The sequence below is a fragment of the Eleutherodactylus coqui genome, chromosome 10 (assembly GCF_035609145.1).
Source record: "Eleutherodactylus coqui strain aEleCoq1 chromosome 10, aEleCoq1.hap1, whole genome shotgun sequence".
Taxonomy (NCBI): domain Eukaryota; kingdom Metazoa; phylum Chordata; class Amphibia; order Anura; family Eleutherodactylidae; genus Eleutherodactylus; species Eleutherodactylus coqui.
In genome coordinates this window covers 11,485,415-11,511,209 of record NC_089846.1, presented here as the reverse complement: position 1 = coordinate 11,511,209, position 25,795 = coordinate 11,485,415, and the positions used below count along the sequence as shown (strand labels likewise).

At 45.6% G+C, this 25,795-nt stretch overlaps 1 protein-coding gene across 2 annotated transcripts in view; it reads right to left on the bottom strand.

Annotated features, from left to right (window-relative positions):
* The window catches only part of COL5A1 (collagen type V alpha 1 chain), a 216,771-nt gene that overhangs the window by 66,898 nt on the left and 124,078 nt on the right, over positions 1-25,795 (bottom strand). For both annotated transcript variants that reach the window (XM_066580234.1, XM_066580233.1), the window contains exons 16-27: positions 25,566-25,619; positions 25,350-25,403; positions 25,204-25,257; positions 25,069-25,122; positions 23,388-23,432; positions 21,586-21,639; positions 20,913-20,957; positions 19,230-19,283; positions 16,619-16,663; positions 12,860-12,913; positions 11,199-11,243; positions 432-485 (exon numbers count right to left, since the gene is read on the bottom strand). In XM_066580234.1, coding sequence (XP_066436331.1) covers positions 432-485; positions 11,199-11,243; positions 12,860-12,913; positions 16,619-16,663; positions 19,230-19,283; positions 20,913-20,957; positions 21,586-21,639; positions 23,388-23,432; positions 25,069-25,122; positions 25,204-25,257; positions 25,350-25,403; positions 25,566-25,619 — 612 coding nt within the window. The remainder of the gene's footprint in view (positions 1-431; positions 486-11,198; positions 11,244-12,859; positions 12,914-16,618; positions 16,664-19,229; positions 19,284-20,912; positions 20,958-21,585; positions 21,640-23,387; positions 23,433-25,068; positions 25,123-25,203; positions 25,258-25,349; positions 25,404-25,565; positions 25,620-25,795) is intronic.

Here is a 25,795-nt window from a genome sequence, read left to right as displayed (position 1 = left end):
ATGTCCCCTCTACAATAGCCCAATGCGGCTCCGCATAGCCTACAATATTAGGAACACAGAATTCCCGGCAGCTGCTTCTAGATGGAGGTTTTTCATACTGATTCATACAGAAAAAAAAGTTTTATGTAAGAATTGCGCTGGTCGCCCTTTTGGAAGTGCTTGAGTTCTCGGTCATCTGCAATGCTTAACTGCTGCAAACAGACACTCAGTATTGCAGAGTTAGTCAGTTGGCATGACTCTGCGCATGCCCGTCCGCCGCTATTACGGAGCGCTCCTTTAACTATCATGACTACCATATGATCTAACCAGCAACTGCATGGAGGTTAAATATAAGCATTACCTTTCCAGTACATACTAGTATATAGGGACTAGTAAGGATACAGAGGTACGGTAAATACTATCACCGCAGCACCACCCTATGTGGTACCTACCTTGACACCGCGTGGTCCTGGATAACCAATTGGCCCTTGAGGTCCAGCAGGTCCCTGTCAGGATGAAAAAAAAGGTCTTAAAATTGCACGAACATAAAAAGAAAATATCCAGTGTAGCTCATATACAATATGCAATACTACTTGTTGAAGAGCATGTACACCCTCCTGCCACTTGAACCACGTCTCTTGCCATCATGCCTTTGAAATCCATCATCCAGCACCGCAATCCCCACAGATAATAATGTGCCGTACGGAAGAGCTCCCCCATCGCCATAGGAAACCACTGTCAGTTCATCTCCTCCCTGCAAGATCTACTGAACCTCAATGTCCAGCGCTGTAACTGCACCTGAGCAAACACCTTACATGGAAAGACAAGTCTTCAAGCCTAGTGACCCGCGGGTCTAATGCCACGGACCGCACACGGCCTCACTATGCACATGGATGTTTTTCACACGAATCCTTGGTCGGAATGCAAAAAAAATGCAAAAATTAATAAAATTGTGATGTGCTATTCCTGTCCATGAGGAGTGGTGTCGTGTCTCCTTAAGGAGAGCTCCCAAAAAGTGTGTGGAGACACCTAGGTGGTGAGTGGGTTGGGATATGGTATAATCTCTCCCCCAAGGAGAGCACCCAAAAGGGTGTGCGGACACCTAAAAGGTGAGTAAGGAGACTTATAAGGCCATGCTAGCTCCTCTGGGTAATTTATGCAAATCATTATTTGCATTCCTGTCCGTTTCACAGATAAAACATAGAACAGGCAATGGATATGGATGTGATCAGCCACATGTATCTGACCGCACAAGGATGGGTGTCCGTGTGCTGCCCAATGCAAGTGGCACCGAGTCCCTTGGACGTAACTCACCGTTACGCCTGTGCGCACCTGCGCTCAATGTGATGAATCACTGACAGGTATCTAAAATGACTTTATGCCAGCAGCAGTGGGACCAGATAGGTTCCAGATTACAATATAGTCTAGATTATCAATCAAGCCTCTGTACACCCCACTAAGAGGGAATAGGGGGATATGATGAAATAGTAGGATAGTATCTGCTGCCATCACTTCATCTCTTTTACTCGGCACACTTTCCGCTCTCTGCTCCGCTTTCTGCTTTAAGTATTGTGAAATTCCCCAATTTATTGCAATTTTCTGCTGTAAATAAGTGCCAGATTACCAGATATTCTGGATGATCAAATGCTAGATGAAAAGTGCGACAATTATCATCAGGCTGGCTTGTTATCAGCGATACACAATGCAGCATGAACTGCAACCTGCAATGCGAGGCCTGGCGGATACCAATCAGGGCTGTGCCTGCCGGCGGAGGAGCCGTATTTACCGCTCAGCGTGTTTAGTACTCTTTGTTTTTCCAACTGGTCTCATCAGTGTTTAAACTTTGAATTAAGTTTCTGTGCTGTTGCCTGGCAACCAAGAGTAGGATCCTGCACAGAAGCGTCGCTTCCACCGCGGACGATGGCAGACCGCAGAGATCTTGCTGAATGTGTATACACGGGAGATCGCTCCCTCCGTCCACAAATACAAGGAATATGGAACAGAAACCAGACATCCATTACAGCGGACGATACAATGTAACAAACTGCGATACATTAGAATGCAGGCAGAAGGCTGCCAGCTGTTTGCTCCCCATCTGCCCCACCCCTTTCTTGCTTAAGGAGTGATCACCCCCTTTAGGTCCACCTGGCCACATGATGCTCTTCCTCCGTGCAACAACATCCTATGGACCTACATGAATCCTCACCTTCCTGGCTCTGCTTCCTCTCATCTAATGAACTGAGGCGCCTCTGTCAGCTCATCGGCGTCCCTAAAGTACAATCGCTCATTTCTATTACTGTTATAAGCTTGATTCTAGGATTGTATTCATGTTCTGAGCTTGGTTCTGGTAATATATCTATGTACTGAGCTTCGTTATGGTTCTGTATCTATGTACTTAGCTTAATTTGAGTGCTGTAATTTTGCACAGAGGTTTGTTCTGATGATGTATTTATTCACTAAGCTTCTGATGCCTTATGTGCTTAGCTTGGTTCTGGTGCCACATTTCTATTGGGAGCTTGATTCTGGTCCTGTATTTGTGTTATGAACTTTGTTCTGATACAGTGTTAATTCACTGAGCTGTTCTGCTGTGGGTATGACCCCAGATGTATCTATGCACAGTTATTAGAGCGCCCCCTTGTTACAGTCCTGCGTATAACTAGATGATGGGAGAGATCTCTGTACTGACCCCAGATATATTTATACACCGTTATTAGAGCGCCCCCTTGTTACAGTCCTGGGTATAACTAGACAATGGGAGAGATCTCTGTACTGACCCCAGATATATTTATACACCGTTATTAGAGCGCCCCCTTGTTACAGTCCTGGGTATAACTAGACAATGGGAGAGATCTCTGTACTGACCCCAGATATATTTATACACCGTTATTAGAGCGCCCCCTTGTTACAGTCCTGGGTATAACTAGACAATGGGAGAGATCTCTGTACTGACCTCTGATATATCTATACATAGTTATTAGAGCGCCGCCTTGTTACAGTCCTGGGTATAAATAGATGATGGCAGAGATCTCTGTACTGACCCCTGATCTATCTATACATAGTTATTAGAGCGCCCTCTTGTTACAGTCCTGGGTATAAATAGATGATGGGAGATCTCTGTACTGACCCCTGATATATCTATACATAGTTATTAGAGCGCCCCCTTGTTACAGTCCTGGGTATAATAGATGATGGGAGAGATCTCTGTACTGACCCCTGATATATTTATACATAGTTATTAGAGCGCCCCCTTGTTACAGTCCTGGGTATAAATAGATGATGGGAGAGATCTCTGTATTGTCCCCTGATATATCTATACATAGTTATTAGAGCGCCCCCTTGTTACAGTCCTGGGTATAAATAGATGATAGGGGAGATCTCTGTACTGACCCCTGATATATCTATGCATAGTTATTACAGCGCCCCCTTGTTACAGTCCTGGGTATAAATAGATGATGGGAGAGATCTCTGTACTGACCCCTGATCTATCTATACATAGTTATTAGAGCGCCCCCTAGTTACAGTCCTGGGTATAAATAGATGATAGGGGAGATCTCTGTACTGACCGCTGATATATCTATACATAGTTAGTAGGTCGCCTCTTAGCCGTTTTTTTGCTAACCCAAATCATCCCAACTTTGATGACCTCTCTGGGTATTGTAGTCCGCCCCTGCCATTTATTACTTTAATTGCCACCATTGTAGCCACTCAAGCTCGGATATGTCCTTCATTAGTACCGGTGCCCAAAACTGTCCACAATACTCCATGTGTGGTCTGACCAGTGACTTGTAAAGACGAAGAACAATGTTCTTGCCATGTGCCTCATGACCTCTTTTAATGCCCCCCATGATCCTACTTCCCTTGGCAGCAGCTGCCTGACACTGATCTCCACGTCCTTTTCCAGGTCAGTGTTCCCCAGTGGTGCCATTTTTCTGCCCCCAACCTATTCAGATGCATTTGTAGGGGACCTGTAACCATTTGCAGCCGCCTTGTGTCCTCCCTTTTGTCAATTACTTTACATAGTTTTGTAACATCTACAAATATTGATATCTTACTGTACAATCTTTCTACCAGATCATTAATAAATAGATTAATAATAATAAGGTCCAATACTGCCCCCTGTGGCAGGGAGGAATAAGATTCATGTTCACCTGCAGATCTAATTCCCATCTTGTATATTCTTCTCCATGGTAGATAATTCATCTTTGTGTGTCTTACATGTAAATAGATTCTTGGAAGCTTCCGTTATTTAGGGATCATTGCTCATCTTTCCACACACCCCGAATGGCCTACCTGCATTAGAGCTCCCTCACAGTGGCGATCGCGATATCGGTGCAAGAGAATCGGGGCAAAAATTGCGCCTTTTTTCCCTGCAAGTTCTGAGCGTCAGCACTGCTTTTTCTCACAAAAATATTGTTGCCACTTGCGATTATTTTGCACGGTTTTTTTGTACAATTTTTTTAGCATGAAAGTCAATGGGACTTTCTAATATTAAAAACGCATCGCACGAAAATTGCAAGTTCGTGATTTGCGATGCGATGAAAACCATGGGAGATATTTAGATAAAAGATAGGACAAGTGTGAAGGCAGCCTTACACGCAGACATGACCCCGTTTATGCCGTCGTACTGCTCTGCTTACAGCATGTGTCAGTCTTCACTATAGTTTTAGCATTCTATACATGGACAAGGATGAACAGCGCTTCAGGGGGCCGCAGGAAACCTTTGGAAGATGCAAACAAAGTGAATTTATTGCAATTGGCAACTGAAAGAATTGAGCAAACAAGAGGCCGTGGAGGGCGGCTGCACCGCTGGGGTCAGGTCCTTCCCACACCGGACACTGGAGCTCGGCTGGACTCCTGGCAGAAACTTTCTCTAGTAATATCTTATTTGTAGGTCAGCTTGGCGATCGCCTCCCTCTGCAGAGTTAACCTGTCAGTCACTCCTGAGCGCTGTCTAATGAAATACAAGCTGTCAGATTCGGCCTGGGGTGCGATTCCTATTTTTAAAATGACTTCTCCTTCCTTTAATGCCCACGGGGAAGAAAAAAAGGGAAAAAAGAGATTTATTTCTTGCTGCATTTTAATTTGTAATATTTTATGGTTGGTGTGCTGTCACAGGTAGGTGCGACATGAAAAGTGCTCAGGAAATAGAAGATTTATGCTAATTCAAAGCATTTCATTGCTTCTAACCCTAGGCAGATGATAAATTGCTGCTGATGAACCACAAAATCCAGGAGTAGTGGGATAAAACAGAGCTCTGCTACATCTAGGTAACACAGACCGGAGAGCTCTGCTACATCTAGGTAACACAGACCGGAGAGCTCTGCTACATCTAGGTAACACAGACCAGAGAGCTCTGCTACATCTAGGTAACACAGACCGGAGAGCTCTGCTACATCTAGGTAACACAGACTGGAGAGCTCTGCTACATCTAGGTAACACAGACCGGAGACCTCTGCTATATATAGGTAACACAGACTGGAGAGCTCTGCTACATCTAGGTAACACAGACTGGAGAGCTCTGCTATATATAGGTAACACAGACTGGAGAGCTCTGCCACATCTAGGTAACACAGACTGGAGAGCTCTGCTACATATAGGTAACACAGACTGGAGAGCTCTGCCACATATAGGTAACACAGACTGGAGAGCTCTGCTACATATAGGTAACACAGACTGGAGAGCTCTGCTATATATAGGTAACAGACGGGAGAGCTCTGCTACATATAGGTAACACAGACTGGAGAGCTCTGCTACATATAGGTAACACAGACTGGAGAGCTCTGCCACATATAGGTAACACAGACTGGAGAGCTCTGCTACATATAGGTAACACAGACTGGAGAGCTCTGCCACATATAGGTAACACAGACTGGAGAGCTCTGCCACATATAGGTAACACAGACTGGAGAGCTCTGCCACATCTAGGTAACACAGACCGGAGAGCTCTGCTACATCTAGGTAACACACACCAGAGAGCTCTGCTACATCTAGGTAACACAGACCGGAGAGCTCTGCTACATCTAGTTAACACAGACTGGAGAGCTCTGCTACATCTAGGTAACACAGACTGGAGAGCTCTGCCACATCTAGGTAACACAGACCGGAGAGCTCTGCTACATCTAGGTAACACACACCAGAGAGCTCTGCCACATATAGGTAACACAGACCGGAGAGCTCTGCTACATCTAGTTAACACAGACTGGAGAGCTCTGCTACATCTAGGTAACACAGACTGGAGAGCTCTGCCACATATAGGTAACACAGACTGGAGAGCTCTGCCACATCTAGGTAACACAGACTGGAGAGCTCTGCTACATCTAGGTAACACAGACAGGAGAGCTCTTCCACATATAGGTAACACAGACAGGAGAGCTCTTCCACATATAGGTAACACAGACTGGAGAGCTCTGCCACATATAGGTAACACAGACCGGAGAGCTCTGCCACATATAGGTAACACAGACTGGAGAGCTCTGCTACATCTAGGTAACACAGACTGGAGAGCTCTGCTACATCTAGGTAACACAGACAGGAGAGCTCTGCCACATCTAGGTAACACAGACTGGAGAGCTCTGCTAAATCTAGGTAACACAGACTGGAGAGCTCTGCTACATCTAGGTAACACAGACTGGAGAGCTCTGCCACATATAGGTAACACAGACTGGAGAGCTCTGCTACATATAGGTAACACAGACTGGAGAGCTCTGCTACATATAGGTAACACAGACCGGAGAGCTCTGCTACATATAGGTAACACAGACTGGAGAGCTCTGCCACATATAAGTAACACAGACTGGAGAGCTCTGCTACATATAGGTAACAGACTGGAGAGCTCTGCTACATCTAGGTAACGAAGACCGGAGAGCTCTGCCACATCTAGGTAACACAGACTGGAGAGCTCTGCCACATATAAGTAACACAGACTGGAGAGCTCTGCTACATCTAGGTAACACGGACTGGAGAGCTCTGCTATATATACTGTGTTAATAGTTTATTTGTATCATTTACAAGGGACTCAACAAAAGAGAAATGTAAATCCCGTCAATATTTTGTGTGACGCCCTTTATCTTCACAACAGTATCAGCTCTTATAGGTAAACTTGCACACAGTTTTTGAAGGAACTCGGCAGGGAGGTTGTTCCAGATATCTTGGAGAACTAAGCACAGATCTTCTGTGGATGTCGGCTCGCTCCGATCCTACTGTCTCTTCATGTAATCCCAGACAGATTGGATAATGTGAGATCAGGGCTCTCTGGGGCCAAATCACCACTTCCAGGACTCCTTGTTTTTCTTTACATTGAAGATAGTTCTTAATGACATTGGCGGGATGTTTGGGGTCGTTCTGCTGCATAAATTTGGAGGCAAACAGACGCCTCCCTGATGGTATTGCATGATGGATAAACATCTGCCTCTATTTCTCAGCATCGAGGACACCATTAATCCGGACTAAATCCTCAACTCCATGAGCTGAAATGCAGCCCCAAACTTGCAAAGAACCTTCATGATGCTTCACTGCTTCCTGCAGACACTCATTATTGTTCCGCTCTCTATCATGCCTTACTGCTGCCTGCAGACACTCATTATTGTACCGCTCTCCACCATGCTTCACTGCTGCCTGCAGGCAATCACTATTGTACTGCTCTCCATCATGATTCATTACTGCCTGCAGACACTCATTATTGTACCGCTCTCCATCATGCTTCACTGCTGCCTGCAGGCAATCACTATTGTACTGCTCTCCACCATGCTTCACTGCTGCCTGCAGACACTCATTATTGTACCGCTCTTCACCATGCTTCACTGCTGCGTGCAGACACTCATTGTACCGCTCTCCGCCATGCTTCACTGCTACATCCAGACACTCATTATTGTACCGCTCTCCACTATGCTTCACTGCTGCCTGCAGACACTCATTATTGTACCCCTCTCAATCATGCTTCACTGCTGCCTGCAGGCAATCACTATTGTACTGCTCTCCACCATGCTTCACTGCTGCCTGCAGACACTCATTATTGTACCGCTCTTCACCATGCTTCACTGCTGCCTGCAGACACTCATTATTGTATCACTCTCCGCCATGCTTCACTGCTACATCCAGACACTCATTATTGTACTGCTCTCCACCATGCTTCACTGCTGCCTGCAGACACTCATTATTGTACCGCTTTCCACCATGCTTCACTGCTGCCTGCAGACACTCATTATTGTATCACTCTCCGCCATGCTTCACTGCTACATCCAGACACTCATTATTGTACCGCTCTCCACCATGCTTCACTGCTGCCTGCAGACACTCATTATTGTACCGCTCTCCACCATGCTTCACTGCTACCTGCAGACACTCATTATTGTACCGCTCTCCACCATGCTTCACTGCTACCTGCAGACACTCATTATTGTACCGCACTCCAGCCCTTCACTGTACAAACTAACTTCTGTTAAAGCCACATATTTTGTCTCATTAGTCTAGAGCACCTGCTGCCATTAGTTCCTATGATTTTGTGCAGTTGTGTTGCATGGTCTTGTTTCTACGGTGAAGGAATGGCTTTTTGGCCATAATTCTTCCATCTTTCATAAGTTCAAAAGTTAAAAGAACACTGGCTGCACCTCATTGTTTCCCAAACGCAAGACCGCACGACCCCACAATTTAAGTTTACCATTGTATTGCACAGGTGTTGTCTCTATAGGATATCCTTAAATCATGACTTGTTGCAGGGTTTGGAGGACTTACATTCGGGGAACACTGCAGTACCGGTATGTGGCAGAAAGTGGAAAGTGAAGGTGGAAGCTATCATCCAACGGCCACAATGAGGCAGCAGGCGGTCAAAAACTCTTGAGTACCTGCAATGAGATCTGGTGGCAGCAGCACTGGGGCTTATGTTTGCACAGTGAGGCACCTTTTAAATGTTGAAGGTCTTCATGCCTGAACTCCAAGACGTTCACGTCTACTGACTCAAAAGTACAATGAAAGTCGGCTTCAGTATGCTTCAAGCCTTATAAATAAGCTGCAGGGGCTTTGAGATTCTGTTCTGTGGAGCAATTACATTACTGGAACTTTAGGGTGTATGGAGCAGCGGTATGTCTGCAAGAGGAAGAATGAAAAGAACCCCCTGCCTACAGGGAAGCATGGCAGTGGCTCGGTGAGGCTCTGGGGCGGCTTTGCTCCTCCAACACTGGAAACTTGCAGCGTGCAGAGGGCAAGATGGCTTCAATCAAGTATCAGGAAATACTAGAAGAAAACATCATTCTATGAGGAGGCTGAAGCTTGGGCGTCATGGGATGTTCCAACAGGACAATGACCCAAGTATACCTCAAAGTCCACAAAGTCCTGGAAGATTCAGCATTGGTTGTCACAGTTGCCTGACTTGAACTCCAGAGACGATCCTTGGTGGGATGTAAAGAAGGTGGCTGCAGCACAACCCAAGATTATTAGTGACCTGGGGGCCATTGTCCATGAGGAGCGGGTAAGACTCGCAGGAACGCTGTCGGAAGCTGTTGTCTGGCTGTACATCACGTTTGCAGCGGGTCATAACAGCATAAGGGGCTCCAAGTACTAAAGACGCTCGTTAAGAAGGGGGCAAATAATCCTGAGGCTGCAGGATTCAGTAAAAGTGGCATTTTGTGTAGAATTTGGAGAAACCGCTTGTTATACTAGTTGATCTACTTACATTGTTCTTGTTTCAGAAGAAAAGAATTTCAATTTATCCCCAGCTTAAACAAGAATGTAGATCGCATCCATAGATGTCATTACTGATTCAATCAGGAAAATATTGTAATGCAATGGAAACTTTAACTCTTTCTTAGCCACACCAGAGGCCAAAGTTTGGCTTTATGACATACAGTGTGTAAACCTTATTACTAGTTGGGAAAGGGATGGGGCTGTTGGAGCAGAACAGCACTGCCACCTGGTGGCCAAACTGGTAAATGGTAACTCATGCCTATTGTAAGGAAAAACGTGGATCCCAGAAGCTACTGAGCAAAGGCGAGAAAAAGGGAAACAAGATGGTTTTAAACACTTTAAAACCGTGAACTATCTTGTAAGAACAAATAGAAATTATGTTTCTGCGCATTGTTTGGTAATAAATGTAAACAAGACACCCCATTCATAGCAGCTGTACATACCACATAGTATACCGGATGATGCCTAGGTTATACCAGGTGTACATACTGTATAGTATACAAGAAGATGCCCAGGTTATACCAAGTATACATACCGCATACGATACCAGAAGATGCCCAGGTTTTACCAGCTGTACTAACTGTATAGTATACAAGAAGATGCCCAGGCTATACCAAGTGTAGATACCGTATATATTATACCAGAAGATGCCCAGGTTATACCATGTGTACATTTTGCATAGTATACCAGGAGATGCCCAGATTATACCAGGTGTACATACCATATAGTATACCAGAAGCAGCCAAGGTTATACCAGGTGTACATACTGTATAGTATACCAGAAGATGCCAGGTTATACCAGAGGTACATATATAGTTGCATACAGAAGATACCCAAGTTATACTAGCATGCGCCATATCACTACATGAGTAATTGTATATAGGGAGATGTGTAAGTTATACCAGCTGTACATATATAACTATATACAGGACATACCCAGGTTATATCAGCTGTACATACTTTATAATATACCAGAAGATGCCCAGGTTATACCAGCTGTACACATGTTTGTATACAGAAGTTACCCAGGTTATGCCAACATGTTAAGATGTCCGGGTTATATCAGCTGTGCATATATAATTATATACACAAGATGCTCAGGTTATACCAGATAGCATATAATAATTATATAGAGGAGATGCTCAAGTTATACCAGCAAGCTCCATATCACTGTATACAGGGAGATTTATCATCTACACCAGGTATACATATATAACTATATAAATAAGTTCCCCAGGTTATACAGTATCCGCATGGTCCTCATCACTGCATACACATAACTGATACCAGAAGATATGTATCGCAGTGATTGGTCAACGTTGGAAATATGCTTGTTCTTAAAATCCTTTTAAAGGCACCTGAACCCCCTGCAGATCGCCGCCGCCATCACAGGAAGAGCTCAGCTGATTGCTGCACCTACAAATCCAAGTGAAGGCCGTCGATCAGCGGGGCGTCACTGCAGGTTCAGGTGTCCCAACTGTATATAGCTACTATACTATATATACCAGACTGATACACCCCCACCATGAAGACCCCCATACCTGGCTTCCTTTCTCTCCTGGGGGACCTTCTTTACCTGGATGACCCTGTAAAATGAAATGAGCGCACAGTAAGATTACTTCTACCCTATTAAGATTCACAATTAGCAGCGCAGGCGGCTCCCTCACAAGTCGCAGCTGTGGACATTTATCTTGGAAATGTGAACAAGCGCAGGCTGCATACCAATGGCCGCGGCCGCCTCCGGGTGCTGCGCCATATATCATTGGTTGGGGTAATCCGTGCACACAAACGCAGTGCGTCCACATCGCCGTCCGCCGCGGTGATAGAACTATTCATTCCCTGAGGTCACTATAAAAGTATTCGGTTCTGAAAAGTTCTGCATTTCTATTCCTGCGGCCCGGTGCCTGCAGAATGGATGTGAGCAGAGGCTCTACATGCAGCTACTTGTCTTACTTATTACAGGATGGGGGGGTTATACTTTATAAGGCAAAGGAGGGGGGTCACCAAAAGCTGCCGCCACTGCATGCAGGGCAGTCACGTCCCCCTGGATATCCGTGTAAAGGGGCATTCATTTCTCCAAAGATACCTGTATGACCCAGAGCTAGAGAGGTTCCACTAGAATGGTTAAAGAGTAACTTGTGTTTTTTGACTTGGATGTGATTTTCTGGTATTTTGCTTGATAACTGCACCCTTCCTACAAGACATTGGCGCGCTGCTTCCTAACAAGTGGTGTATGGACGGCCATACTTGGAGCAGATCATGTAGCCCGAGCGGCCGGCTTGCCCGTATGCAGACAGTGAAGCCTGTATGCCACTTACTTAGACGCGGTGATTTCTCCTAGGAAGGAGTGATATGCAGTGCGGTAATGAAGCCGCTGGCAGCAGCTGTTCACAAGCAAAATGCCATCATAAAATAAATTGCAAAGTTAATTAAAATCATGTATCCCAAAGAAAAACACCAAAAAATAGTGTAAGAAAAGAGTAAAATCTTAAAGGAAAACTATGGGCATACAGAGAAGCTCCAGAATAAAGCCACGATGGGCCCGCTGCCTCTTATGGACTTCACATCAGGGAGGGAGAGGCTTGAGCTTTATTTGACTCCCCAAGTTCCTTTTCCTTGGAGGGGAGAGCAATGTAATCCTCAAGCCAATTCCCCCTGTGGCTTATAGTGGGGTGCGTATGGAAACGAGCGGCCGCGGAGGAGCTGCAGGTCTCTCTCCAAAGGCTCTTTCACACGAGCGTATATTGACCACGTTTTCACGCCCGGCCAATATACACTGCCCATCTGATGTATTGGTTTACAATTCATCAGTTCAGATGGGCGTATTCCCGCACCCAGCCGGACAAGATAGCCCATATGGTGCGCATTCCGGTCGAGTGTTTTTACGCCGGCCAGGAAAGATAGTTCAGGAACTATTTTCGGGCCGGAATACGGCGGCGGCTCCCATAGACTCTTTGCAGCGGCCAACGCTGCGAAAAGCTTACAGATGCCTCAATGTAGAATTTGGAAGGCATTCAGAGGATTTAGGCCGAGCGAGGGTTTTTCGGGGGTGCGACATATTTTTTTTGCTAAAAACCACGCTCCACAGTTGTGTGAATGAGCAAGAAAACGCTAATTACCCTGGCGGAAAAAAGTCCTTTCACACGTTAAAACGCCTACGTTTATGTGAAAGAGCCCTTAAACATATCACATATATACTTACTGGTGGACCATCTGCTCCCGGCATTCCAGGTAAACCCGGTTTTCCCAATGGTCCCTGAAAATAACAACGCAAATGTAAATTTTCAGCTAACACATCACCAAACCAGATTCCCAAAGTTTTGCATGAAAATAACATCAACGTTCTGCTTTTATGAATATGGAAAGTTATGTAAATTGTGGCGCTCATCACCGCAGCTTTGAATTACTGCAAACCATTATTTCAGCCCCTATAGAGGCCGTCGGAGGAGCCGGCATGGAAGTAGTTCACAAACATCAAGTGCAGAGCGATCTTATCTGTCTCTTCCGGTGAGCAGATTAGTTTCTATGTATTTATGCCGAACAGAAATGATTATGACGGTCTCAGATTTGCACGAAAAGCAAAATTTTTCCATTCTTGCAGCACGAGATGATTGTAATTACCATAATTAATCACAAAATGCACTTTTCTTTGTATTGTAAAGCACCTCTGCAGACGCTGGGGTACTGCAGATACCGCCGATAAGTACAGCTCCATGTATTGCATCAGCACATAGCAGCACCTGTACCTCCAGGGCAGCAACCATGGCTGCTATGGGGGCAACAACTGAGGGCGTCCATCTCCACCCAGACATAAGGTGCATTCAGTGAAGACAATGGGAAATTAAATTCAGACCCGTTTTAAGTTTTATTATGAGACCAAATATATAACTCTGCTTATATCATCTTTTCAGTGTACTGTATACTGCATCATTCCTGTACTGTGACATCACTGAATTATCCCTGTCCTGTGACATCACAGTGTATATTATCCCTGTCCTGTGACATCACTTTGTGTATTATCCCTGTCCTGGGACATCACTGTGAATTATCCCTGTCCTGTGACATCACTGTGAATTATCCCTGTCCGGTGACATCACTGTGAATTATCCCTGTCCGGTGACATCACTGTGAATTATCCCTGTTCGGTGACATCACTGTGAATTATCCCTGTCCTGTGATATCAGTGTGAATTATCCCTGTCCTGTGACATCATTGTGAATTATCCCTGTCCTGTGACATCACTGTGAATCATCCCTGTCCTGTGACATCACTGTGAATCATCCCTGTCCTGTGACATCCCTGTGTGTGTTATCCCTGTCCTGTGACATCCCTGTGTGTGTTATCCCTGTCCTGTGACATCACTGTGTGTATTATCTCTTTCCTGTGACATCACTGTGTGTATTATCTCTTTCCTGTGACATAACTGTGTGTATTATCCCTGTCCTGTGACATCACTGTGTGTATTATCCCTGTCCTGTGACATCACTGTGAATTATCCCTGTCCTGTGACATCACTGTGAATTAGCCCTGTCCTGTGACATCACTGTGTGTATTATCCCTGTCCTGTGACATCACTGTGTGTATTATCCCTGTCCTGTGACATCACTGTGAATTATCCCTGTCCGGTGACATCACTGTGAATTATCCCTGTCCTGTGATATCAGTGTGAATTATCCCTGTCCTGTGACATCATTGTGAATTATCCCTGTCCTGTGACATCACTGTGAATCATCCCTGTCCTGTGACATCACTGTGAATCATCCCTGTCCTGTGACATCCCTGTGTGTGTTATCCCTGTCCTGTGACATCCCTGTGTGTGTTATCCCTGTCCTGTGACATCACTGTGTGTATTATCTCTTTCCTGTGACATCACTGTGTGTATTATCCCTGTCCTGTGACATCACTGTGTGTATTATCCCTGTTCTGTGACATCACTGTGTGTATTATCCCTGCCCTGTGACATCACTGTGTGTATTATCCCTGTCCTGGGACATCACTGTGTGTATTATCCCTGTCCTGTGACATCACTGTGAATTATCCCTGTCCTGTGACATCACTGTGAATTATCCCTGTCCTGTGACATCACTGTGAATCATCCCTGTCCTGTGACATCACTGTGAATTATCCCTGTCCTGTGACATCCCTGTGTGTGTTATCCCTGTCCTGTGACATTACTGTGTGTATTATCTCTTTCCTGGGACATAACTGTGTGTATTATCCCTGTCCTGTGACATCACTGTGTGTATTATCCCTGTCCTGTGATATCACTGTGTGTATTATCCCTGTCCTGGGACATCACTGTGTGTATTATCCCTGTCCTGGGACATCACTGTGTGTATTATCCCTGTCCTGTGACATCACAGTATGTATTATCCCTGTCCTGTGACATCACTGTGTGTATTATCCCTGTCCTGTGACATCACTGTGAATTATCCCTGTCCTGTGACATCATTGTGAATTATCCCTGTCCTGTGACATAACTGCGTATTATCCCTGTCCTGTGACATCACTGTGTATTATCCCTGTCCTGTGACATCACAGTGTGCATTATCCCTGTCCTGTGACATCACAGTGTGCATTATCCCTGTCCTGTGACATCACAGTGTGCATTATCCCTGTCCTGTGACATCACAGTGTGCATTATCCCTGTCCTGTGACATCACTGTGAATTATCCCTGTCCTGTGACATCACAGTGTGCATTATCCCTGTCCTGTGACATCACAGTGTGCATTATCCCTGTCCTATGACATCACTGTGAATTATCCCTGTCCTGACTCCAAGGACTAACAACGTCATCCAATTAGAAAGTGAATTGAGCAGCACAACCAGTGATCCCAAATAGTACTTCTTTATTGATCCATAAAGGGCAGAGCAGCAACGTTTCAACTCCTTCCGGAGTCTTTGTCAAGCTTGACATAGACTCCGGAAGGCGTTGAAACTTTGCTGCTCTGCCCTTTATGGATAAATAAAGAAGTACTATTTGGGATCACTGCTTGTGCTGCTCAATTCACTTTCTATTTGCTCACTAGCTGAAGACAGACTCATAGACTTTCTACTGAGCCGTTTTCAGATAGTGAGCAGAAACAGCACTCGGGCGAGTGCTTCTACTGCTTCATTCTAACAATGTGTAGGGTGCCTCAGCACCCAGGCCCCCATGGATCAAAACTTTTGACATGTCAAAAGTTTTTTTAAAGTGCAGTTAAGTGTCACCAGTAGGCTATTCTGGGCCAACTTAATGTGCCAAGAGATCAGCCAGAGCTAAGGATCAGTACTGGAGTGGTGAACTGAGGAGGATGGTAACGCCACTTGTTGACTATGCTGTACATGTATTCCTCTTAAGCATGGACTTCTATATAAGCCTACACCCTCTAGCTAGGATTCGATGAGCATTATTACCTATAATAGTCAGGGGACTTTACACAATGCATTGTACTTATTTGTTTCATTCTCTGTGCCTCCCTTTTAACGTGTACAAAGGGTCTTTCAGCACATGGTGCCCTTATGTCTCTCCTCCTCATCTATGGGGGCGCGGAGGGCCTTATCCTGACTTCGAGCTCAACCAAACTATTCTGTTATAATGTACAATAAAACCAGTCACGGATGACATCCCATCTATCAGCCCCGATGCTCCCACCACCCAGGCAGACAGTGGGGTTCGCGTTCTCCTGGTCGTCTCTGGGCTGATAGAAGCAAGAGATGTGCAGTTTACACGACATGTTTTGGGATTTATTGCGTGTTTAATGGAAACATGAGCGTTAAGCCCGCTGCACAGCTACAGATGTATAGGGGTTGTATAAACACTGCTGCTATTAATGGATGAGGGTTTATAGCCCCGTCTCCACTACAGACATAACAGGACAGATGGATGGACGCTGCTGTATGGGGGTCTTGTGAGTCGCTCTCACACAGAGGGTAGCGAGCAGATATTATTGGGGAAGGACACAGCCGCTGGTTCGTTACCTTGTCTCCTGGGGCCCCAATTGCACCCTGAGGACCGGGAAGACCCTGCAGAAAGAAAGAAATATCAAACAATCAGAACAGAAACTTCACGATTTATAATTGGTCACGTTAATTACTTCTATAGATGCTTCTTAGCTTTCAGGGGGTGAATACTTGTGCAAATTAAAGTTGTCCGCTTTATGTCTTAAAGGTGTTTTCCGGGACTTTACTACTAATGACCTTTCTTCAAGATAGGTCATCAATAGTTGATCGGCAGGCGCCCACAGTGGTGATCAGCTAATACAGCGGGCTGGCTGGCAGTGAAGATGAAAGCCAACAGTTACATCCCCATTGCAGCGGCCCGGGTTGGCAGTTGCACGCGTGACTCCTATTGAATTCAATGCAATGCCAACTCGGGTTGCTGCAATGCGGACAGAACTTTGTGCTTCTGACTCTTTTTCCACTGACAGCTGGCACAAGAACGGCTGATGTCTGGTGATCCCGGGTGGCGGACCCCCACCAATCAGCTATTGTCTAGTTGACCACCCTGAGGATAAATCATCAATAGTAAAGCCCCAGAAAACCACTTTAATTACTGTTTGTGTCAAGTTGTGGACGTATTGTGTAAATCAAAGGTCACAAACCTCCCAAAAATGGATTTTATTTCAGGTTGTAATGCAAGAAAACAGGACCACCAACAACGGGGGGTGAATACTTTTGCAAGGCCCTGTATCCCCATCCATCAGCACTTTACAGACCTGTCCTACACTCCACCTGTTCCCAACATTACAATGGTAACATCAATCTGCCAATGCTTCAGCGGAGTCATTCATGCGAATTTGTTTGTCCCTATTAAAATTCTGAATCAACAAAAAGGTCACCAGAAGCTCACCCTTCAAGATGGCGGCCCAGTGGGATTCCCACACTTGCATTTCACCATCTGGGCACTTCATAAATAAAATCAGAGGTTGGAGAGGTTTAAGAAACAGACTGGAAATCTAGTTGGCACTGACAAGGTTAGCCTGGAAGGAGGAGGAAGACTAGAACCAAGGACATTCCGTGTTTCAAAACTGAAGATACTTTTTTAAGGATATCTGTAAAAAGTGAAGTCGTGTCTTACAGCAGCGAGCCTCGTGACTTAAAGAGTTGCCTCCCCCCTAATCAGAATGGTTTTAAAGGACCTGAGGGGCCATACTGTCCTTTGTATGCTAATATACATCTTCCTCATTACTCATATAGTCCAATTAAAAAAGCCCCATGTAGCGCAGAAATGCAGTCCTAAACTCTCGCTCACAACCTAAAGGTTGCAAGTTCAATCCCCACTTGGTTCAGGTAGCCAGCTCAAGGTTGACTCAGCCTTCCATCCTTCTGCCAGCAATGGCACACCACCCCACAAAAATAATCTGCCAAGAAAACGACATGATTAGAGATGAGCGAGCACCCAATTGCTCGGGTCCACATTATTCGAGTCGGGCTTTTCGTAAAATTCGAGAGCTCTACTCGAGTAACGAACCCCAATGACTACAATGAGAGACTCGAGCATTTTTGTATGTGGAAAGCCGGGGCCCGAGCTTTTGTTTTATTTTTTTCTTGGTTCGTGTTTCTCCCTCTCCCTCCCCCTCCCCTCCCCGCTAGACCAAAAATTTTAAAATGACACGTCGCTGCAGGGAGGGGCCAAAACAGGCACGTCACAGCGGGGAGGAGCCAAATGCTGGGGCGGAGTCGAACGCGATTTGATGCTCGTTCGAGTAACGAGCACCATCGAGTACGCTAATGCTCGAACGAGTATCAAGCTCGCCAGAGTATGTTCGCTCAACTCTAGACATGATGTGTCTTCCTATTATTAGTAATTATTGGTCTTGGCCTTACAGTGAATTTAAGGCCCAGAAAAGGACAGGGGGGGGCTGAGGGGTGTATCTTGTTATCTTGTCTCAAACTTTATCATTCCAACCATCTCTGTGCTCTGGATCCATCATGACCTGCAGCTATAGACCTGGTGTCTTCTAATGTAACCCCCATTCTTCCAGCTCCTCTTTTGCTAATTCTCATTTGCCATCAGAAATAATTAAACAATTAGAGGTAGAAGTGTAGATTGACACGATGCTTGGCATCCTCAAGTCCATCCCTGACTTAAAGGGGTAGTCCGTAAAAATTTACCAGAGAGAATTGTGTAAACTAGAGGTGGGAAATAAATACTCCTGTTTTAAATGTACCGTTCCTCCAGCACCACCAGTTCCATCCTGAGAGCTTCTGTAGTGGCCACATACTGCTTGCCATTCAATTGAGACTTCTGCAACCAATCACTTAACAGCATATGACCACTGAGGCCAGTGATTGGCTGCAGCAGTCACATGAATGATGACCGCTGCAGGAGCTTCTGGGACCAGACCACTGGCAGATTTAAAAGGTGAGTAGAGGGTTTTTTTTGATGCTCACCTGTTCTCCAGTTAAGATTTCAAAAATCTCAGACCACACCTTTAGGTTCAGGTGTTTTGTTGCACCCAACTAGTTAGGTTAAGCTAAATGACCAAAGAAACCCACTTTATTGTGCTGGCTCAGTCTGCATAAATTGAGCATGTGCACTAAATGCACACAATCTCCCCTCATCATATTAGTACTTCTTTAGTCTCACCTGTGCACCTGGGTTTCCCTGCTGACCAGGAGGTCCTGGCTCACCTTGAGGCCCCTGTAGGGAGAAGAGAGCAAGGTTACCATATAGACCAGTGGTGGCGAACCTATGGCACGCGTGCCAGAGGCGGCACGCAGAGCCCTCCCTGCTGGCACGCGTCACCATCGGCCGCTCATCACTTACTGAATACCGGCAGAAAGGAACAATGGCCCTGGCAGGTGAGATATGTCCTCGGCGTACTCCCTCACCTTTCCCTGACGGTCTTCCCTCTTTGCCTTGTCAGTGTCCATGGCGCGCTCCCTTCTTCACTGCAGTAGCAGCCCAGCATCTTCCCTGCCTGCTCCGCGGCAGGGACTGGTCCCCCGCTGTTAGTCCTGGCGGGCCGGCGCGCTCCCTTCTTCACTGCAGCGGCGGGCCGGCATATTCCATGCCTGCTGCGCCACTGTCAGTGTGCACCAGCGGGACTCGTCCCCCGCTGTCAGTGTCCTCTTGGGCCGGCGCGCGGGGGAAACAACAGCGGCGGCATGCAGGCTAACAGCGGGAAGGACAGTGGCCGCGGGGGCACATGGCCATACACAGCCGGCATTGAGTGGGACAGCGGGGAGTACAGTGACAGCGGCCACAGGGGTAAGGTGGGCCTGGGAGCGCACTATCATGAGTGTGATGCGCTGGGAGCACAGTGTCAGCAGCGGGGGTGGCTGGGAGCGCTGTGTCATGAGTGTGGGGGCACTGGCGTAACCCTGGAGGCCAGGCAAAAAGCTTGGCACACGCTGCTGCGAGAACCTGCTTGCAAGTAGCCAATCAGAAGCTAGGGGTGTAACAAAAGCATTCCTGCATGGAAACCCTGTCATACCCCTAGCTTCGGGTGGTGACAAGATACGCCAGTACCGAAGGCGTCCGGCAGCACAAATGATGTCACAGTGTGTAACTGGGATCAGCGCTAGCAGCAGCGGCGAGTAGAGGAGGATGGTACGTATATGGGTCTCGGTGGGGAAGGGGCGCTATTACTACTGCAGGCCGCCGTGGGGTGTCCCTATTACCGCCGGGGCCACCGTGGGGTGTCCCTATCACCGCCAGGGCCGCCGTGGGGTGTCCCTGGGGTCTCCCTATTACCGCTGGGGGGTGTCCCTATTACCGCCGGGGCCGCCTTGGGGTGTCCCTATCACCGCCGGGGCCGCCGTGGGGTGTCCTTGGGGTCTCCCTATTACCGCTGGGGGGTGTCCCTATTACTGCCGGGGTCACTGTGGGGTGTCCCTATTACCACTGGGGCCGCCATGGGGTGTCCCTGGGGTCGCTGTGGGGTGTCCCTATTACCACTCGGGGGTGTCCCTATTACCGCCGGGGCCGCCGTGGGGTGTTCCTATTACCGCTGGGGTATGTTTACACATGGCAGGAATTACCGTGGAAAATTCCGCAGTATTTCCGCATCTAAAAAGCAGTCACAATCTGCACCCGGTCTATTTTGAAGCGGCCGTGTGCTTTTTATAACGACGGGGGTAAAATCATACGTCGTGATAAGCTCCGCCCCTGACATGTTGGCACTTTGCGATAAATAAGTGGGTTTTGGGTTGCAGTTTGGGCACTCCGTCTCTAAAAGGTTCGCCATCACTGATATAGACTATTCACTAATATATGCAATAAGCTATTTAAAGAGCTTCCTTATTTATTCTATGCAATAATAGTTACCACACTGCCTTTGGGTCCGACTGGACCGTCCATGCCAGAAACACCCTGTAACAGAACACAGACATAGATCAGACACATGAAGAATACATGTGATCAACATTCAGCCTGCAGATGGCCATGAGAAGTACACATAAAAAGGATCATTCTTGGGAGATGCCTCTTCTTGCATTTACATAAATGATCAATTACCTAATTTCCAGTATGCATTTATAATGGTAGTCTATAAGCAGTCACTATGATGTAGACCCAGGGCCTGGCTAGAATGATAGCATCAGTCCTCATACATACTCATAATAAGGACACAAGCAACATACAAAGGCTGAATTACATTACTGGCAGCAAATTGTATCATGTACAATCCTCCCACCGCATTATAAGCAATGATTATTTATCACCGGCGCCGTGAGGACAGATCCGCATTTGTGCGTCTTGTTCGCTGGTCTGAGCTATTTCATGAGGCAACTAATCAGCAATATTTTAATAAGAGCAAAAGTTGTGCAGTAATTCCCCCAGTTCAGGCTCATTAAGCATGGCTGGTTTGTGTGGATCTGTGGGATGACGGGAGAGAAGGATTACTGCAGATACAGCAACTCCCGCGCATCACAACGCTCGGCACCAACCTCACCAATGTCAACGCTCTGCAGCCTGCTGGACAGAAGGAGGACAGACTTACTGGGGGTCCGTTAGGCCCAGGAGGTCCCTTTGGTCCAAGTAAACCACGTGGTCCCTGCAAAAAACACAGACGGTTGTTAGAGAATGTGTAAAAACTACAAGATGCACATCTAATGAAAACACCGCCATGTCTTGGAGCAGAAGAATCCCGTATACTCTAGTAATGTTCAGCTAGAGGAAAGTCAGGTTGTAGCTGAACAATTCTGGAAGACTTTAGATATGGAGTAGATTAGTAATGTAATCAGGGGCAGACTGAGTATTAGGCAATTACTTAGTATCTTAGGCAGGGGCGTAACTATAGGGGATGCAGTTGCACCCATGCCCAGGAGCCTTAGGGGACCCATAAGGCCTCTTTTTTTCTTCATACAGGGAGCCTAGTAGTATGAATAAAGCATTATAGTTGGGGGCCCAGTTATAGATTTTGCATTGGGGCCCGGGAGCTTCAAGTTACGTCTTTGATCTTAGGACTATAACAACTGAAGAAAAAAAAAAAGCCGCAGTGGGAAGTGGTGGACCCTTGTCTGAAGACGCCAGCACTGCCAATGAACTGCCTGAGACTTAACTGCTTAGTTGTCTCAAGTGATGCTTTCACATCGGCACAGTTAACCTAATATCCCTCACAAGCAGAATTTGTCGCTATAGGTAACCTAGAGATATAAGGCGTAATTTATTAAAGGCCTGACTTAGCATGACATGGAGCTTAAATGGGCTCTGCACTCTAGCCAAACCTCCTGACTTACCCCATAATACTGTATGCAGACCTGGCTCAGAGGAACATATTGTGTTGAGGCCACTGTCCTCTCTAGACACCTCCAGCATTGGTGTTACATTTATGTAGGCAAGTGAGCAACGGGCCCACACAAACGTTACCAGGGATAGGGACTGCCAACAGGACCCAAACACTCACCTTGCATACCAGCACACATAACAGATGGAAATGCTATGAAAGTATGAGGTATTGGTTCGTGGATTGACCAAGTCACTTAAGCCCGCAAGCTACTACAAGGCTCCTCGTTGTCTTGCGGGTCCCTACACTAGCAAGACAACTGACCCCAAGCTGCAGGAAGAATGGCAGAACCCTACCTGTAAGCAAGGCAATCGCCTCGATAAGGGCGGCCCCGCGCTGGAACCTCGGACCTGACTATCCCTGAAGGAGTAATACACAGAACCAGACAGAACTGGCACACAGAACTAGACGTAGCTGGCAGCAGACAGATGCAGGACAAAGCGGAGATGAACTGACATGAAAGTGACGGAAAATAAACGTAAGAAGAGATGCAGATATGCAGGAAGCCTCATACAGGACAGAATGTCAATAAACAGACCCAAGACAGAGAGGCAGACAGGATACAGATCAGCAATAGCAAGCATGCAAGAAAACAAAACCAACCAGGCAAAGGGCAGATATTTATCTGTAAACAGACGGGTGGTGGTTGGCTAGCAGGAGAACATCACACCCAGCCAGCTTAAACATTCCACACCTGTGGGGCTGTGCTGCTAGAAACCTATGTGGTACAACAGATCCCAGCCAGCACAACCCTTACAATTGGTTTACCTTCTGCAGCAATAAAGAATTGAGCATACTGAAATCCAACATGCCCAATATTTCTATCCCCTGTCATTGGAGGAGAGCCAGGACAGCCCCATACAAATTAAATAGTCATCTGTTCCCAACAATATTGCCATCTCATCTCATGTGTATAAGTAATCCCATCATCTTGAAGAACTCTGAATGTTTTAATCTAAGCAGGGATGCATTGTGCCCCCAGCTATTGGAAAAGGATATTAAAAAAAAATACTTACAGGTTCACCTGGCAATCCGCGAGGTCCGACTTCTCCATCATCACCCTAAAGAAAGCAAGAAGACGTTCCAGTGAAAAACATCAGTTCTGAAAACATGTCTGAGCTGGCCAATTCCAATGTCTTAGTCCCAGGGTCTGCCCTTGTACGAGCGGCATGCATCACATACCTTGTGGAGGATCTTTAGCATCTGACATATTACATTTATAAATGTCTCATAGAATTACCAGGGATATATGCCCCTTTGGACAAATATAGTCTAATTACAAACACAATAAGTAAAAAAAATCACAGAATAGCGTGCTAAATCATAGAATAAAACATAACTTTTTATTAATTCTAATAAAAAACCTATTTGCATGCTAATCTGTCCCAAGCACTAACCTCTAGATGATATAGGGGAGTGACCGCCCTGAGAAGGACGACCCTACCTCACCATAATTAAAAGAAGGAGGCAGAGGGAGAGGTATAAAATAATAAGGGTCAGTAAAAAAGGAGATCTGTTCCAACTAGTAGATATTTAACTAAAAGAGAGATAAATATTTTCAAGGATTGGTACTCCGAACAACAAAAATATTGTATAAAGAGAGATGTTGCCTAATACCAGATGAATGACACCATTATATCCATACAACAAACTCACATCCTCTTATCCTTCTTGTTTCACCCCTAGATTCAAGGGGCTCATTAAGGACCATGAACCAATATCTCATGTTATGGTAAAACTTCCAATCATGAAGAATTGTATACACAACCAAATATATACTATGTGTTGTTACCCACATAAGCAGATATAGACCAAACCTCACAACTCAGAAGCTTACATTTTGAGTCTACAGCATATCAGTGAATTTTCATTTCCCGCAGGGAGTGGATCATTGATGATATATAAAGCCGTAATACAAAACTGGTGGCAGAGGACGACAGAATATTCCAAAAAGGATATAGATGTTAGATACTGACTGTATTTAACATCTATATCCTTTTTGGAATATTCTGTTGCCATCTGCAACCAGTTTTGCATTAGGGGTTTATATATCATCAGTGATCCACTCCCTGTGGGAAATGGAAATTGGCTGATATGCTGTAGACTCCAAATGGTAGCTTCCGGGGTGTGGGGTTTGGTCCATATCTACTTATGTGGGTGACAATACATGGAATATATTTATATCTGGCTGTATATATGATTTTTGATGATTGGAAGTTTTACTGTAACATGAGATATTAGTTCATGGTCTCTAATGAGCTCCTTGAACCTAGCAGTGAAACACATTGGATAAGAGGATGTGAATTCATTATCTGGGTATAACAGTGTCTTTGCTATTAATCTGGTATCAAGTAACATCTGTATACAATTTTTTTGTCGTTCAGGGTACCATTCCTAGAACAACGGAAACATTTATCTCTTTTTTGGTTAAATATCCACTAGTTGAAGCAGATCTTTTTTTCTGACCCTTACTATTGTATACCTTTCCCCCTCCCTCCTCCTTTTAATTAGGGTGAGGAAGGATTGGGTTCCTGTGTGGAGGTCGTCCTTCTCAGGGCGGTCACCCCACTATATCACCTAGAGGTTAGTTCTTGGGACGGATTAAGTTTTTTATTGGAATTAATAAAAGTGATGTTTTATTATATCATATAGCACACTCTTCTGTTATATTCCATATAACCTAATGGGGGCACTTACCCTCTCACCGTCCTCTCCTGGTGCTCCAGGAGGTCCATGGGGACCAGATTCACCCTAAAGAAAATTAATAAAACATATTAACCACCTTGAAATAATGGCAGCTGGAAACAATCGCATTAGAAAAAATTAACCTACACGATGACCCTTTTCTCCAGGTAAACCAGCTAAACCATCAAATCCTCTGTCACCCTAAAAAAAGCAAAGGATAATATATTATGAGTATTTTTCTTATTTTTTGTGCAAGGTTTATACACCATAAATAGCCATGTAATGCACCATACCTTAGCTCCAGTCTGTCCTGGCATACCTCGAGCACCATCGCTTCCGGCCCGACCCTGGATTACAGAAGAATGGTCATTCATGCATGCAATATACGTGATGGTTGAATTAATGCTACATTAATGGTGATCATTTCCCCCCATTTATATGTTCAATAACATGTTTGAAGGTGCTCGTTGTATATGGTCATTCTTGTTCTGTGAGATCTGCAGACCTACCCTTCGTCCAGGCTTTCCTGTTGGGCCAGCAGGTCCTTGAGAACCACGAGGACCCTACAAGACAAACATAGTGAGACCCTAGGAATACATCTGTGGAATAAGATGATTCTATACATAAGGGGAAAAATGGTCCAAGGAAAGGTCTTTACCTTCACTACACATTATAATTTCAGTAATTATTTAAAAAGTGAGTAAGAATGGCAAAACTCACTATATGGCTTTTCTGTGTA